Source organism: Patella vulgata, chromosome 5 (assembly GCF_932274485.2).
Source record: "Patella vulgata chromosome 5, xgPatVulg1.2, whole genome shotgun sequence".
Classification (NCBI taxonomy): domain Eukaryota; kingdom Metazoa; phylum Mollusca; class Gastropoda; family Patellidae; genus Patella; species Patella vulgata.
In genome coordinates, this window is record NC_065883.2 from 69,011,450 (window position 1) to 69,028,204 (window position 16,755).

At 36.1% G+C, this 16,755-nt stretch overlaps 1 protein-coding gene across 5 annotated transcripts; it reads right to left on the reverse strand.

Annotated features, from left to right (window-relative positions):
* Window positions 1–1,590: 1,590 nt before the first annotated feature.
* On the reverse strand, window positions 1,591–16,726 carry LOC130010283 (interferon-induced protein 44-like). 5 transcript variants are annotated; one of them, XM_050550242.2, is made up of 7 exons: window positions 16,394–16,725; window positions 11,777–12,353; window positions 9,499–9,548; window positions 8,972–9,163; window positions 8,323–8,463; window positions 5,587–5,755; window positions 1,591–2,316 (listed from the first exon to the last, which is right to left on the reverse strand). In XM_050550242.2, exons 2-7 carry the CDS (start codon window positions 12,336–12,338, stop codon window positions 1,946–1,948), a joined length of 1,485 nt encoding a protein of 494 aa, XP_050406199.1. In that variant the 5' UTR covers window positions 12,339–12,353; window positions 16,394–16,725; the 3' UTR covers window positions 1,591–1,945. The 5 variants fall into 5 exon arrangements, with proteins under 5 accessions (XP_050406199.1, XP_050406202.1, XP_050406203.1 ...); XM_056101298.1 differs by having other exon boundaries at window positions 2,179–2,316; window positions 5,587–5,660; XM_056101297.1 differs by lacking the exon at window positions 5,587–5,755 and having other exon boundaries at window positions 2,158–2,316; window positions 16,394–16,726.
* Window positions 16,727–16,755: the final 29 nt, after the last annotated feature.

The following is a 16,755-nucleotide window of genomic DNA, read 5'->3' on the forward strand; positions in this document are numbered from 1 at the left end:
TCCTGATACTTACTATTCTGGATCCTTTAGTATAAAATAATTGGAAAACATTAAGGTCTAATAATGTAAGATTTAGATAAAGAACAGCCCGTTTTTACTATAATAGTCCATAAACAGATAATGAAATATGAATATTTTGAAAATTTTATTTAAATTAAATGTACTTTTTTCTGAGCGATGATGTAACATATATTGTTTATTATGGTAGCAATGGTTTCGGGCAATCGAGATTATCCATTTTATTGCTAAATCGCACGGGCTTGGCATACTAACAAATGTCTTAATATAGTTACCTAACATTTGAAGCCAAAATAAAGACTAGTCTGATTAAAACACAGATCCTATTTCGTTTCGTTTTTTATAGTTCAAAATTTCGTTTTACTTGTTTTCACAACACTAAGATCTGGAAGGGTTGTTACATAACCCGCATTCTCATTCTGTTTAATGTGAGGGATTAGGCAATGAAACAGTCTGTTACCGCGAGTTCTTGGGGTGCGGTGCAAAAAGAGAACAGTAAAGTTAAAACATGGTAAAAATAGTAAAGTTAAAAACATCGACAAAAAATAGTATAGTTAAAAACATCGACAAAAAATAGTAAAGTTAAAAACATCGTAAAAATGGTAACGTTAAAAACATCGAGAAGTTTAGAAAATTGAAACAAGTACGATCGTACTATGGACCAGGAACTGACCATGTTGTTGGATGAAATTCAAAAATCTAATTCACCAAATCAATGCAGAATTGTTCAAAGAACCAACATATCAATTTTCATGTCGATCGGCCTTTAATTGACGGAGCCTTAGGCTTTTTCGAAGCGCGTCACATCAAGAACAAGAACAAGAGGAGTTGCGTCTAGCAACCAGTTCCTGGTCTAACAAAATGAGTAGCGACTAGCAACCAGTTCCTGGTCTAACAAAATGAGTAGCGACTAGCAACCAGTTCCTGGTCTAACAAGTTGAGTAGCGACTAGCGACCAGTTCCTGGTCTTACAAGATGAGTAGCGACTAGCGACCAGTTTCTGGTCTTACAAGTGATGGCGACTAGCAACCAGTTCCAGGTCTAATAAGTGAGTAGATGTAAGCGACCAGTTCGTTGTCTAACAAAATGTGTAGCGGTTAGCGACCAGTCCCTGGTCCAAAAATGGTAAAGTCATAAACATCGAAAAAATAGTGTAGATATACGTATGGTACCTATACTGCTGATACTGAATAAATTAAAAGAACTTATTAGCGCCAAGTTTCTATGGTAAATGATAGTTTGACAAACTAAGTTAAGTTGCCAAAAAAATTAGTAAATGAAAAACATCACTGACGTTTTAAGCATCGAGTAATTCATACATATAATCATCAGCAAATCTTAACACCGGGCAGAGGGGTCCTGTGAGGCCGAGGGGAAGCAGCTATAGCTAGACGTAACTTCACAAAACCAAATGATGTTATTATGTAGCTGTAAATATGTTGTCCTGTATTAAAATATCTTTTTAATAAGTTATGTATTCTATCACACTGTAGAGTGTCCACAAATAAATTGTGGTCGGACGGACAGGGGTAACGACAACATATACGTCCACATGGAATTGTGGGCGTATAAGAAGGTATAAAACATTTATTTTGTTAGCGCCACGTACCCACAGTAAATAATCAATTGAAAAACAAAACCAGTAAAGATATATCAATATAGCATCAGTATATTACAATGCAGAATAAATTGAAATATAAGTTACAATGCAGAATAAATTGAAAATAGCAATAAAGTCATTACCCATTAATATTATCTATAGTATCTAAGAAATTTATAATATCAGTAAAGTTATAGGCATTAGTTATCATTTATATTAGTAAATAATATATTGACAATATAGGTAAACAGAATTAACTGAAAATATCAGTAAAGTTATAGGCGTTGGTTATCAATAGCAAATAATGAATTGAATATATCAGTAAATTCATCGGCGTTGGGATATCCATAGTGAACAAAAAATTGAAAACAACAGTAAAGCTATTGCTATTACCCATGAATAACTGGACAACGTTCGTGGCGGTTGACGTGTATCGAGTAATTCATACATATAATCATTAGCAAATCGTAACATCTTTTGTAATGACAACAAGGCAAATCTATCAACTGTTTCATTTAATTCTGTTTCTTTCTCGTAATTTTTAACAGGTAAAACATGACCTCTAGGTAAACCAATCAACTGGGCAACTTGATCCACGACATAAGCGACTCGAGACGAGTGAAGTAATTGGGTTAGATCTTTATCTACATCTAATTCGATCTGATCAACTTTAGTCAAAAGAATAACTTGGGGAATACCTGAAAATATAACTTCTATTTTAGTATGTACTATAAAATATATATATATATATAACCTCGATTTAGGCTGTAGGACAAATAAGAAAAAATCACAGAAAAACACACACATATATATATATAGCAAACATTTAAATACGCAGCCCCGGGAAAAGTATAGAATTATCTGTAACAAAAAATACATGGTGCAAACATTCTGCCAACGTAGATGCGGTTGGCCTCCGTGGATCTATTTATTAAATATAAATTGGGTCATTTTTGACAAACAGGAAGTGTTTTACGGATGGGACAAAAACTAATCCCAGATTGCCTGTATCTCAACGGATCGTTTTTGGGTTTTCATTTTTGGATTCTTTGGACGAATCCCACATGGGCTCTGACTGACGGCTTTTCGAAATTCGAAAGTTCGCTCAATTAGATTTATCACCAAAGATTTGCTAAAGTTTTCTTCATCATTTTTCGACATTCAAGATGGCGTATCTCCGTCACTATTTGAGGTGTCAAGTTGAAACTTAGTAGGAATAAGGAACACATCGATGCCTTCAATATGGCATATTGAAAAATTTTGTGACCGCTTCCGGAAACTTCCGGAAATTACCGAGGCCTTCAGATTTTTTCCGAACATGAATAGTTCTCTCCATTTTAAAAATAGACCAAAACTGGCATATGGTGGTGTTAGCGCCATATATTATCTTTCATTTTCAGAGACCTTGTTCGATAACATTTTCAACCATTTGGTCGCCATTTTCATTCCAATTTTCAAAAACTTCTTTTTGTTTTGAAACCTACTCCAAAGGCAACAATTCTTAGGGAGCCGGTTTTTAAATTTCAATTTTTTTTACTTCCGGTTTAACTTTGAAATTGTTTCGACTTTTGACCTACTAACGGGTGACCTAGCCGTTCAATGACCCTTGACCTTTGTATATATGATGACCCTGACGTCTACTAACAACTAATATTAAAAAGGTTTGTCTTGAAGTATAACTTCCGATTTTATTAAGAGTTCAAAATAACATTTTATTTCCATTTTAACATGCGGTGTTACTATACTCAATAGTTCATGGTGTAACTTGATTGTTGACGTGACAAGGCGTGACCTGACGTGACCTGACGTACCGAAACACGTCAGTATTCCTCTGGAGTTTTAGTTGTTATTAGTATTTATCTCTGTAAATGGTTTCATTATGGATATCATATACATTGACCCCAAGCTTACTACATGCCATTGTGCTTGATAACGATAAGAGGATACTTTCTCACTAATAGAATCAAACCATTTCATGATAAAATCATATACCCTACCCAGACTGGAACCGAGGGCAATAAGACTATACAAGATAATTCATTATCAATTAAATTTATTTTAGACTGCATGAAATATAAACATATAGGGGACGTGGTAGTAGCCTATGATCAAGAGATAGCTCTTGGCCGCATAGAGCTAAACTATTTACAAATTCTACTTAAAAAGCTTAATTTTCCAAACTTCTAAACTGGCTAAATATCTTATATCTTAGCAAAGTTCTTGTAAATGGTGCCTTTATCGACAACATATCCATTAAGCTCTCGATACGCCAAGGAGATCTTCTCTCAATGTTGTTGTATACAGTAGCAATACACCCACTTGCATCCAGAATAAAACAAAATTAATACATCTCAGGAATTAAAATACCAAACATAAAACTAGAAACTAAATTATTCCAACATACAGACGATATCACAACTATAAAAGATAAAAAGAAACGTAAAGAAAACCAGCGGCTGCCAGGCAGGATACGCCAACATTTTCGAGAGATGGATAGAGAACAAGCTAAAAAGAAAGTGATTGCGCATATATCGAAAGGAACCAAGATCTTTGGGTTATAAACTTACTTTTCAAGTTTCAACAAAATCGGATAAAAATTGTGACCTCTATAGGGTCTACAACCTTGATATACCATATTTTTACGCTAGTTAAAAACGAACGGCGGCCATTTTGTCTGTCAATTTTGGGGCGATTTTCACAAAATTCAAACTCAACTGTCCTTAGGGTGGAACGGTAATACAATAATACGGTTTTTTTAAATCGGATAAAAATTATGACCTCTAATGGGTCCACAAGCTAAAAACATGATTTTTCGTACAATCAGGGGCCATAATTCAGGAAGTTACGGCCCGATATGGGCAAATATTGAAAGGAACCGAGATCTTTGGGTTATAAACTTACATTTCAAATTTCAACAAAATCGGATAAAAATTGTGACCCCTATAGGGTCCACAACCTTGATATACCATATTCTTACGCTATTTGGGAACGAACGGCGGCCATTTTGTCTGTCAATTTTGAGCCGATTTTCACGAAATTCGAACTCAGTCATCCTTAGGGTGTAACGGTGATATAATAGAACGGTTTTTTAAATCGGATAAAAATTATGACTTCTATAGGGTCCACAAGCTAAAAACGTGATTTTTCGTACAATCAGGGGCCATAATTTAGGAAGTTAATGTCCGATATGCGCAAATATCGAAAGGAACTGAGATCTTTGGGTTATAAACTTACATTTCAAGTTTCAACAAAATCGGATAAACATTGTGACCTCTATAGGGTCAACAAGCTAAAAACGTGATTTTTCGTACAAACAGGGGCCATAATCCATGAAGTTTCGATCCGATACATGCCAATATCGAAAGCAGTCGAGATCTTTTGGGGATAAACCTATATTTCAAGTTTCGTCGAAATCGGATAAGAATTGTGACCTGTAGAGAGTCCACAAACAATTGTGGACGGACGGACGGACGTCCGGACGGACAGGGGCGACGGCATAATACGTCCACATGAAAATGTGGGCGTATAATAAAACCAGTGATTGATACCCCATTGTGTTCTGTTTAATGTGCTCCTCAATCGCTACATGCCACTTAAAGATTATATCTTTATTGTTGGTTGACATACCCTCAACGTGCCAATATATGACATGACGTGACACGTCGTGGCATGACTCGATATTATGTGATGTCATGCCATGGTGAAGTAGTTTGATAGTACTTGAATTTTTATTTTTTATGTTTACACTTCAAAGACCAGAGAAACCTTTACCCTAACCCATCACTATTTTTATGACGCTAGCGTTGACACATTTTACCGAAACATGTTAGTACTGTTATTTCCCAGTTAAATTGATTTAGCAAATTTCGGTATCAGCTTTAAAGCTTATCTGATTGGCTGGTTTCATATACCAGTTTACATTCTTACCTCTTTGATAGGCTAACGTTCGTACCAGTTTAAATGCTTACCTCTTTGATTGGCTAGATTCTGTACCAGTTTAAATTTAGAGAGAATTGATTTATTCATAACATCAACCGAACCACTGTCAATAACAAAAGCTACGCAGTGAATTTTACTGTTTACTGTTGGCGTTTTAATATAGGATAATAATATGTCGATAGGTGAAAACTTATCAGACTGTAAATATAAAGACAGACTGAATTAGCCGTGGTGCCCAAATGTTGCCGACAGGAACGATAGATTCTCGAATCAGTGAAGTGCATGTTTGTGTAAATAACTTTGATATTGGACTAGAGATATCAGGGGCCTGTTTCACGAAGTTTTAACTAAGATAAAATCCAAATTTTAGTAATTTGATTGGATAATATTAGATTGATTTTAGTGCTTAACCAAACAAAATTGAAGTATCTACTACAATTTGGATTTTATCTTTAGTTAAGATTTCGAGAAACAGAGACCTCCTTTTCAACCAATCAGCCGTGGCTAATTATATCTGTGAAGAGGAGTATTTATCAAATGCACTCAGTCAACTATAGTACGGTCATTGCATTTCAAATAAATGAAATGAAATGGGGTTTAATGTCCTACTGTCCTGCTCTGAACTGGGCTAATGAAGGCGGACATACGCCATACAGTGTGCTATGAGGGGAATTATGCCCTGACAGCGGCACTACGGCCTACTCTTATATCGAATTTCAACTGTCAAGGGATCTTTTACGTGCACGCCAATGTGTACACGGGACCTCGGTTTTTAGTCCAATCCGAACGACTAGACAGTTGTCCATGTCAGAACCCCCCCCCCCCGCCCTGCATCACTGACCAGGGGGAACCGCATTTCAAATAGTCAACCAATTTATTTGTATACAGGTCACAATTCTATGGAATACAATTACTGCTTATTACTGAGCGACGTTTCGACTAGGCTTCTCTTTGATAATGACTGAGAAGCCTAGTCGAAACGTCGCTCAGTAATAAGCAGTAATTGTATTCCATAGAATTGTGACCTGTATACTCTAGTTCAATTACTAAATGCCATTGAAACAGTTTTTCAATCTAATTGTATTAAATCAATAAATATGTGCAGTTGGCAACTTAGCATTTATATTAGGGTAGACATCGTCAGAAAAACATATAGTACCCTATAATAAGTTGGGTCCGCCTATCCTCCTTCGACTGATTACAGGAATACATCAAGTTAAAATGAATGGAAGGGTATCGCTGCCAATATTAACTGTTCTGCGACAATGTCGTTTCCATTGATTATATGTAAATAGTACAAGTCCTAATACCGATAATATGCCGGGTTTCCGTATATGTTTATAAGTCACGTGATATCCTACATTTGCATATGAAAGTTAATGCTGTGCGAAAGATGCTATGTAAAATGTAATGAGGAAATGTAACATGTAGACACGTCAAAAAAAGCATTTTCCCACAAAACATTTGTCATTTAACACTTAACATTTGAATTTACATTTTACTCTTGGCTTAGAGGTATTTTGACTTTATCATTATCGGTGTTATAGACCGGGAGCCCAATTTTCTCCTATATGGTACCAATGTATGTATATCTGGTATCATCAGAATGTAAGTCTGTCGGGTTTCTGGTAGTGGGTGTGGTATTCCACGCCCTAAATGCCATGATCCCCAACTAGGCTAGATTAGCTCAAAAGTGTACCACATGAAAATCTTATTGCAGTGTCCCGTACATCTTCAGGTATTACAAAAACACTCTGACCGACATTTGTAGTGGTGGGGTACCCCTGACAGAGCTATGTAATTGCCAGACATTTGTAGTGGTGGAGTATCCCTGACAAGAGTTATCTAATATTTAAAACAAAGGTAGGCTAGATTAGCTGAAATCTGTACCACCTAAAACAGCTTTGGAGTTGTTCATTACCACCACAGGAGTCATGAATGACCACTGCCAGACAGTTTGTGCGGTGGGTTACCCCTAACAGACACGCCCCAAAATGCCACGCCCCCAACTAGGCTAGCTTCGCAGGCACTGTCCCCGTGTACTAAAAAATTAGATTTTTAGCCAGGATACGTAGGATACTAATACCTAGAACGTATGGAAGAGGCGATAAACTGCGGTTGCAAGAAATTGATTTTTGGGCAAAAAAACATTTTATGGGGCTAAAAATGCGTTTTTGAAAAATAAAATTGTTCCTACAACCGCAGTTTATCGCCTCTTCCATGTGTGCTAGGTATTAGTATTCTACGCATCCTGACACAATTTTTAATCTTTTGGACCACAGGAACAGTGCCGACTAATCTATCCTAGTTGGGGGTCGTGTTATTTTGGGCGTGTCTGTTAGGGGCAACCCACCGCACAAACTGTCTGGCAGTGGTCATTCATGATTCCTGTGGTGGTACTGAACAACTCCAAAGCTGTTTTAGGTGGTACAGATTTGAGCTAATCTAGCCTAGCTTTGGTCTGGAAATTAGATAACTCTTGTCAGGGATACTCCATCACTACAAATGTCTGGCGATTACATAGCTCTGTCAGGGTACCCCGCCACTAGAAATGTCTGTCAGAGTGTTTTTGTAATACCTGATGATACCAGCCAGATATACATACATTGATACCATATAGGAGAAAATTGGTACACTTTTCAGCTAGGTTAACCCCCTGGGCTCCTGCTCTATTAGGATCAATGGAAAAGACATTGTAGCAGAACATTTAATATTGGCAGCGATGCCCTTCCATAAAAGTGACCATCACAATGTTGTTAACCTACCATATAACCATCAGGAACGTGACCATCCAACAAGCCGGTCAAATAATATTCATCTATCCCTCGACCGTTTTCCATTCCTCGAGTGTCACACAGTAGAAACTTCAAATACGTGGAGTCGTTACGAAATTGATGGCAGCGATACTAAAAATTAAACCACATATATTACTAACAAGAATTAAACAAATAAAATGGGGTTTAACGTCCAACTTTTCTGCACCGACTGTGCTAATGAAGAAGGGCATACGCCATACAGTGTGCTATGAGGAAAATTGTGCCTGGACAAAAATCATGTACGCCAACGTGCAGTGTCTAGGCGTTTTTCCTTGCAGGTCCCCAGCCCCTACACAATGACAAGGGGAAACCAAGCTGGAAAATCCCGATCCAATTTCTCGGCGATCACCAGGGTCGAACCCAGAACTCCCAGGTTTGAAAGCCAGTGCCTAAGCTCAGAAAAGTTCTATATTGTTTAAGAAAATAGCACACAATGGTCATTTTCAACTACGGTACAGACAAAATGAGAGGGAATTTTAAGCCAAATGCCAATTTATTATAATAGTTTATCGTTCAAAGTTAATTTAAAAACAATTTGACGGTGAAAGTGATAAATGCACCGTTAAAACACACAATAAAATATAATAAATTAGCTTACCTTTGTAGTCAAACTGAATTCAGCACTTCCGGTACTAGCTTGACAAGTCACGTGACCTCTAAATATGGAATTAATGGTATTAAAATAGCTCGATTTCCCAGCTCCAACTGATCCGATCAATAGGATTCGCGATTGTGTCACCCCTGCGTCCCCTACCGGACAATAATCCTCCACCATTTTCCTTAGTGTAGCCTACAAAATTTAAATCATTCTATACATTTTCACGTAAGAGGCTATTTGGCCAACATGCAGCCGGCGCTGAACAATTTGCTACGACCGTTTGTGATGGATCTTCTTGTTAAAGAATTTGTTTTTTAATCAAGACCAACTCGAATTCTCTTATCTTCTCTGTTCTGGCTGTATTTGTTGTATTAATAATCGTTGTTTGTCATTTTCAAAATCCAAATCCATGGAAGTCTCTTGCCTTTCTGGTTTGAGTGAGTTTACTTAAAGGTTATAATGTGCTCCCTTGCAAAAATCTAGACTCCGTTTAGTGCAATCCCAGAGTAACAACATGTTTTACATACCGTGTTATATTTGTTATCATCTCGCCAAGGTTTGTCTAGACGTACTGGATCTTTAAAACAATGATTTAAAAAAAAAAGTAATGTAACAATACAACACAATACAATATGGCGTCTACGGCAAGTTTCTGGGGTTTTGTGTATGTCACCACTTAGAATATGGTCTGTGGTGTTCTTCATCACAAGAGTTCCATACCCTCTTATGCCTGTGTGGTATCCACCCCACAAGATGTTTATGGTCTGGGTCCGTAATTCAAAGGATATTATCTTAAATCTAAGATAGTCACTTAACTACTAGATTTCACTTAAATATAGGCACCTTCATGTAAGTTAAGGGTAAGATGTTAAGAATTAAATTTAAGTGTTTAGTCTTTTAGTGGTATTCAAAGGCCAGTTTAAGTGAGAAAAATCCACTTAACTTTAAGGGACTATCTTAAAGTTAAGTGAGGTTGTAATGACTTCTTTTAACCGGAGTACACAGTGTAGCTTCAGGCCCGTAATGGCGATTTTAAAAGTAAGGGGGTTGAGATTAAAACAAGGACAATGTTGCAGAGCGCAGCTGGCCTCAAATTTCATCATCAGCTTTGATTTTGTAGTGCCATAACAGTGTTTAAGATTACTACTACTGGGATGGTCAAGGTTTTTTCCCGGTTATTTATCATGTTCGTATCGCTTAATAATGTTGTATTCTGGTAAGTTCATGGCTGTGTTTTTCTTTATTTAGTTGGAGTCGCTCTATGTGTCTATATAACTAGTCTGTGTCTACGGTTGTATGCCGTCTATGACTTGCCATGTTTTTATCTTGCAAAATTTTTCATATATATTTAGCCAGGTGTGCTGCTATTTTTTTTATGTGTTCCAAAGTGTGCCGTTGGCAAAAATGGTTGAGAACCAAAATTTGATGAGTTAAAGTCATTTGTAAAATTTGACAGTGCGATGACATTCCATTGTAGATTTCAGCAAATGTTTATACTTCCGACAAGCAAGGCATGATTTATTTGTTACAATTCATTTCCAGATACATATTTGAAGTTTTGATTGCCTTTTTTCTTTTCTTAAGCGTGCCACCAATGATTTACAATTAATTTCTTGTGTTAATTATTGCGTTTTAATCGGTAGTATTTATTCAGGTAGGGAATAACGCCACGTGCATCTTTCCTACACGCAATGTACAACCATGGCCAGACCTTTGGGCTTCTAAAGTCTAGGCGCTGACACAATTTCTATGAATTTTTCAAATTATAATGATAAATAACACCGAATGATTTGTCCAGTCTAACTTTAGGCCAAAAATTATAGTCATATTACTATTTTCATGCTTTACAATACAATATTTCGACAAACATTATTTTAGTAATGACATTTCGACAAACATTTACCTAGCAATGACGACTAAGATTTAATAGAGTATAGTGGTGCTCAGAAGTGGACATAACTTGCGTGCGACGTGAGTAATTCGTGATTTTTGGCAGCACCGGTTATTCCATAAGTTAAAAATTCATGCTTTTTGGTTAATGTGGGCATTCCATATTTTAAGTGTGCAATTTAGTTTTACACATATTAAAGTATATGTAAAATAGAGGCTGTGAATACCGATTTAAGTTAAGGCATTTGGTTAAAGTAGCTAAGTCCGTAACTCAATATCATCCAAAATCTTCGACATTGAAAACACGAATATTTTTTCGCAATTTAAATCAGCATTGGTGTTGTGATCTTACCTGGAAAAGATGGGCTTCTGATATCCAATATTTAAGACAAAATAAACATTTTACCATTGGTACACGAATCGTGTACCATAATGCGTTTCAGCGCCATTTGTAACAAGGTACCCAAAGAATGAGGCTAGACATATTTTATAAGTCATGTCAAACGGTGATATCATATTCTTATTTGGAGAGCATGCGCAATAAATAATATCGGTGTTGACTGGAATAACCAGACGCTAGAAACTGAATTGCGGTTGAGACTTCTGGCGTATTTCGCCGAACATAACTGAAGACAATTCACAGTAAAACGGAAACGATTGAATGTAAAACAATTTATATAAATTCATATTACATTATTATATGGGTTGCGACCCATTTGTGCCAATTTCTAGGTCCAAAATATTAGCGATTTAGCTCCTTTAAGTGGGAAAAATAAGTATTTTTACTTAACTTTAAGAAAACGTTTGAATATATACGGACCCTGTTTTTCACCACAAGGGACCCCTTATCTCTCCACGTGGTACCGCATTCCACAAAATTTCTGATAAGTATTTTTGATCTTTTCCTTTACATACCCATAATTTGGTAGATTTCCACGTTCTTGAATATATAGTTGTTACTGGTAACTTGTTGCATGGTAAAATACCCATTATCGTATACTGTACCGAATTTAATATCCTCTCGGGTCAGACCAGTATCGAAATTTCTGTTGATATCTTTATTTACCTCTTTATTGGGTATAATAACCATATCTGGGGTGGCAGCAACTCCAAATACAGGGGAATGTGTTGAACACGTTGTTATGGCCAGCTCTGGATTTTTTACTGGGAAGATTCTTGGAGAGTATGTATTCATGAATTTCAAACTAAAAAGAAAAGCTTTTTCGTCCCGCCTGGTTTGGGCAGTACCACAGGTGCATGCTTTCCATTCCACTGACGTATATCCACCAAATACACAACCATCTGTATTGTACCCAATGACAACGGTCGGCCCCTTGTTGTCGCATTTCTGGTGAAATATCTCCGGAGACATCCCATCCCTTGAAGCGCTATATACAAGTTTAAAATCAACAGATCGACCCATCCATTTACAAAACTGCTCTCTGAAACGTTTTTCTAACTCTTCTGTACCAGCCATCTTTTAATCTTCTTGCTAGCAAAACAGAATTAACATTAATGTACCACTGAGTTATTAATTACCAATTATATACTCTTCAAAAAAAAAAAGTAGGGGATATTGAAATGCAAATACCTATGCAGGTTGTCATATGACAAATAGTCATGAACATGCTTTAAGAGTATGTTCAAAGATGAAGAACTTATCGCCCCAACAGAACCACTGAGCTGCACATGCGAAACGCAATAACGCCATACACGTGGGAGGCAGGGCTGGGGCCATTACATTGCCAATGTAATTAGTTACATTACCATTACCATTACTTTTTAAATGTAATCATTACAATTACTTTCTCATTTTTAGCAATGTAATTAATTACCATTACCCATTACATTGAAAGTAATTAATTACCATTACCCATTACTTTATGACTATATAAATAAAAAAACATTTTTCATAGAAATTAAAAAGACAACCTTATTTTTCTGCCATGAAGTACCTACAAAACCAAACTCAAAATAATCCTTGATTCACTTAAAGATACATTATGTCAGATTTAGATAAAGAACTAGCCATTCTTGCTATAATAGTTCGAAAGTCGATGATGTAAAATGAATAATTTGAAAATTTCATTCAAATTACTCTATTGCAAGCGAAGATATTAGCCTTTGAAGGTTTGACAGACGTGTGCAATAATTTCAACCACCGTACTGGTTGATCGAAGCTAAGTCTCGGTCCTCCATATTTGATTAAATCAAATTATCGCTGAACCATTCTAATCTATTTAATATCGGAGAAGTCTGATGCCATCGAGAGTTGATTAAGGCCTGGATCAGTTAATTAATGTCTAATTAATACCTTAGAAAACATTTCAGGCCTAACGAAAGGCCTGCAATAGGCAGATTGAGCTCTTGCATAATGCATGTTTAATAGATATTTGTTTATGAATTATTATTTCTAGCAATCATAACATCAAGGCAAATTTCATTGTGACGGGCAGTGGTGACAAAAACTGACATTTTCACATGTATGACTTGAAAAATGAATCAAAACTATAGTTAATTAACTGTATTTCCTATTAAGTAACTTTTTAAAAAATTTAATCAGTCCAAATAGTTTTTCTATAATATATTGTATAATAACTGGTAAATTATTCAGCATGACTCTAAAACAAAATATATATTAGTTTTAAGTAATCATAAATGATGAGATACTTGAAGGTCATTGTTTGGTTTGTCACTCGTTACCTTGAGATTAAGATTAAAGTGCAGTAAGACTATTTATTGTCTTTTAATCTAACTGGCTGATTGATTGATTGATTGACTGAGTGATTGGCTGCAAATTAGTACTAATCTTTGATTATAATATACATCTTATCAGAAATCCACTTCTTAGGTTGCATGTCTAAAAAAGTTCCTACATAAAAAAGTAATAAAAGAAAATGTTTAATGCCTTCTTATTTTTTTTATAATTTGTTAAAACTGATTTAATTCTTTCTTTTTTTTTTAGAATTATAATGAATTGGATTTGTGTCAGATACACTTAATTACTTCTTTGGTGCTATAAAATTTGAGGCTTGCCATATTGGAAATATTTATATATGCCATAAAATGTAATTGAAAAGTAATTGAAATGTAATTGACCATTACATGATTTTTGGAATGTAATTAATTACATTGCCATTACTCACTACTTTTGAAATATTCCATTACTCATTACATGGCCATTACTTAAAAAATGTAATGATTACATTCCATTACCATTACCCATTACCCCAGCCCTGGTGGGAGGGGTTCATTGTCAAATTTGACACTTCAAATAAGGGTTGATAAAAACTGCCGCTTGCTGGTTTATGCTATCCATGTTAGCTTTCTTACCTGTACTTGCATACGATTTACTATTTAGCGTATCTTTGCTTCAGTGTGCTACGTTTAATTTGATCGGGAGACGTGTTCTTCGACGTCAACGTCAACCGACAACACTGCAAGAGAGGAGTGGGTCAGATTGCCCCAAATCGTGATTGGACGGTTGATTAGGAGCATGCCACGACGAACTGCTGAATGTCTGAGGATTGGTGGAGCAATTACTCATTATTAAGACAAAAAACAAAAACGTCCATTTTCACTTTTGACAGTGTATCTCTTTGCGAGTGAAATGGGGTCGTCTGATAAGCCACCTATATGAACTGTTTATGTTGATGTGTAGGCAATTGGCCTGTTATTAACATACACTGGCGTACGTAACTAACGTACGAAAATTAAAGGGTAGCTGGCTTTTTTTTTCGCACGTATACAGTGAATGGCCATTTTGCTCAGTAATCCCAGCCAGAATTTGGCTATTATTTAAAAATTGCGTTAAAGTTTTAAATTTTTGTTTAGAACTGAAATAAATTAACTTTTAGTCAATCCCCACGCTAAAAACATTAACAGAATTGATTGTGTGTATCTGAAATAGACACGACCGAAGCACAAAATAGTGCCAATATGCCGACGTCAAATCTAGAGTTGTAGATGATGTTATTTTTGTGAAAAATCATTGAAAGAAGCGATAAGACGTCCTGTACGGATTATACAGTCCTAAAGGCTGCAAGAAGGCTATTCTTTATACAATGTAACATTGTAATGTTGATAATGATCATAATGATGGTGTTTACATTTGTTTGTTGATGTGACCTCATGACCTGTGACGTTTAGATAACGTCATATGGATATCATGGCTATTCACTGTGTCAGAGTCACTTCTCTGCAGGTAGGGTAAGTCTGTCGTTCAGATTGATACACTGGATACCTCTAATAAAAACAGCAGTGCATTTCCGCAGTTTTGTATTGTTTCTGAATATCCCCTACTTTTTTTGAAGAGTATATGAAGAGGCCCCATTAATGAGTTGCCAGACAACGAAATCTATGGGACATAAATATATATTGTAAGTTTCATCAATATCGTATGAAAATTGTGACCTCTAGAGAGGTCCAGAACTAAAAACATAATTTGTCGTACAATCCAGGGCCATAATCCAGGAATTAATGCGCCAGTATCGACAGGAATCGAGATCATTGGGTTATAAACATACGTTTTCAGTTTAATAATAATAACAACAATAATAATTTATTTTTTATGTAGAGTTCTAAACATTCCTTTCAGAAACACTTTACAAGAGTTAAAAGTTAAGTGAATTAAAATATAAGTATACAGACAAATAAGATACCAATAATCTATGAAGTTACGGTCCGATCATATTCATGTCAATATCGACAGTAACCGAGATCTTTGGGCTAGACACCTATATATTTCAAGTTTCGGCAAAATCGGATAAAAATTGTGACCAAACCAAATTGCAAACCGACGCCGAACGGATAGAGGCGACGACAACCTACGTCCACATGAAATGTGGGTGTATGAAAATATAGTGCTTTCGAAAGAAACAAAGAAGCAATTGGGGCAATATCGATGATATCAAGTAAATCGCCCGCGCTTTTGGTACTTTTTGAGAGTGGGGGAGTAGCATATTGAGGTAAACAAAACAAAGTACATATAGCGCTCTCATCCTAAACTGAAACAATGACTACCAGTTAGATACATGCATACGCTTTGTTACATGGTGGTAAGCTTTCGATTAGTCATATCATAGATAACTACATAAATTGCCCAGAACGATGTGCTCGTACAAAATACAACAAACGACCACATTTGGTGCTTAAATTTCAATATTTGGACTAATGTCTTGTCGAAAGTGAAAGTGAAAGTTGCGTTAATCTTCACTTTCGTTCGAGACTCGACCATGCCAAAGTAAAACATTTTTTTTTTTCGATCCGATCTTCCCATGCCTTGGAGCTTCAGATTCAACAAAAATTGCCCTAGAACCTAAACCCTTTCGTCAGACATTGAAGGTCTCTTAAATGTAGATTTAAGCAATATTTGTTATTTCAATAAATCTTGTTTTTTGGAGACCCAATGAAAAGGGAATGGAGGGTGCCCCTGTACCCCATTTCTCCACTCTCATTCAGATTTTAAAAGTATAAAAAATCTATAGCAATAGTCAATATAAAATCCAATGACTGTTAAAATAGATAACTCACCTCCACACGTTCTCTTCTGAAAAAAGATCTACTTTCACTTTCGTATTCTTAGACAATAGACTCGACCATCCAGCAACATAAACATCTTCCTGTTTCATATGAAAGAACAACGTGAAAAGAAATGAAATGGGGTTTAACGCCCTACTGTTTTGCTCCGAACTGGGCTAATGAAAACAATGTTGCGACCTATTTCTGTTTTTACAAGACGAGATAATTTAGAACATTTCTCAAAATAAGCCCACCTTCATATCAGCGAGCTCTAACAATTGTCTTCAAAACAAAGAGGCCACCGTAGGAATCTGTGTGGGGGTGGGGTGTGGGGGCTGTGCTCGAGGACCATTTTGACCTTCGGCATATTCAAT

Bases quoted from the DNA above. Each gene is read 5' to 3' on its own strand.
- LOC130010283 (XM_050550242.2), bottom strand. From the start codon at position 12,338: ATGGCTGGTACAGAAGAGTTAGAAAAACGTTTCAGAGAGCAGTTTTGT. The intron at 9,164-9,498 runs GTATGTAAAACA...TAAATTTTGTAG, and splicing joins ATGATAACAAATATAACACG to GCTACACTAAGGAAAATGGT. The intron at 2,317-5,586 runs GTAAGCATTTAA...TTATATTTTCAG, and splicing joins GAATCTAGCCAATCAAAGAG to GTATTCCCCAAGTTATTCTT.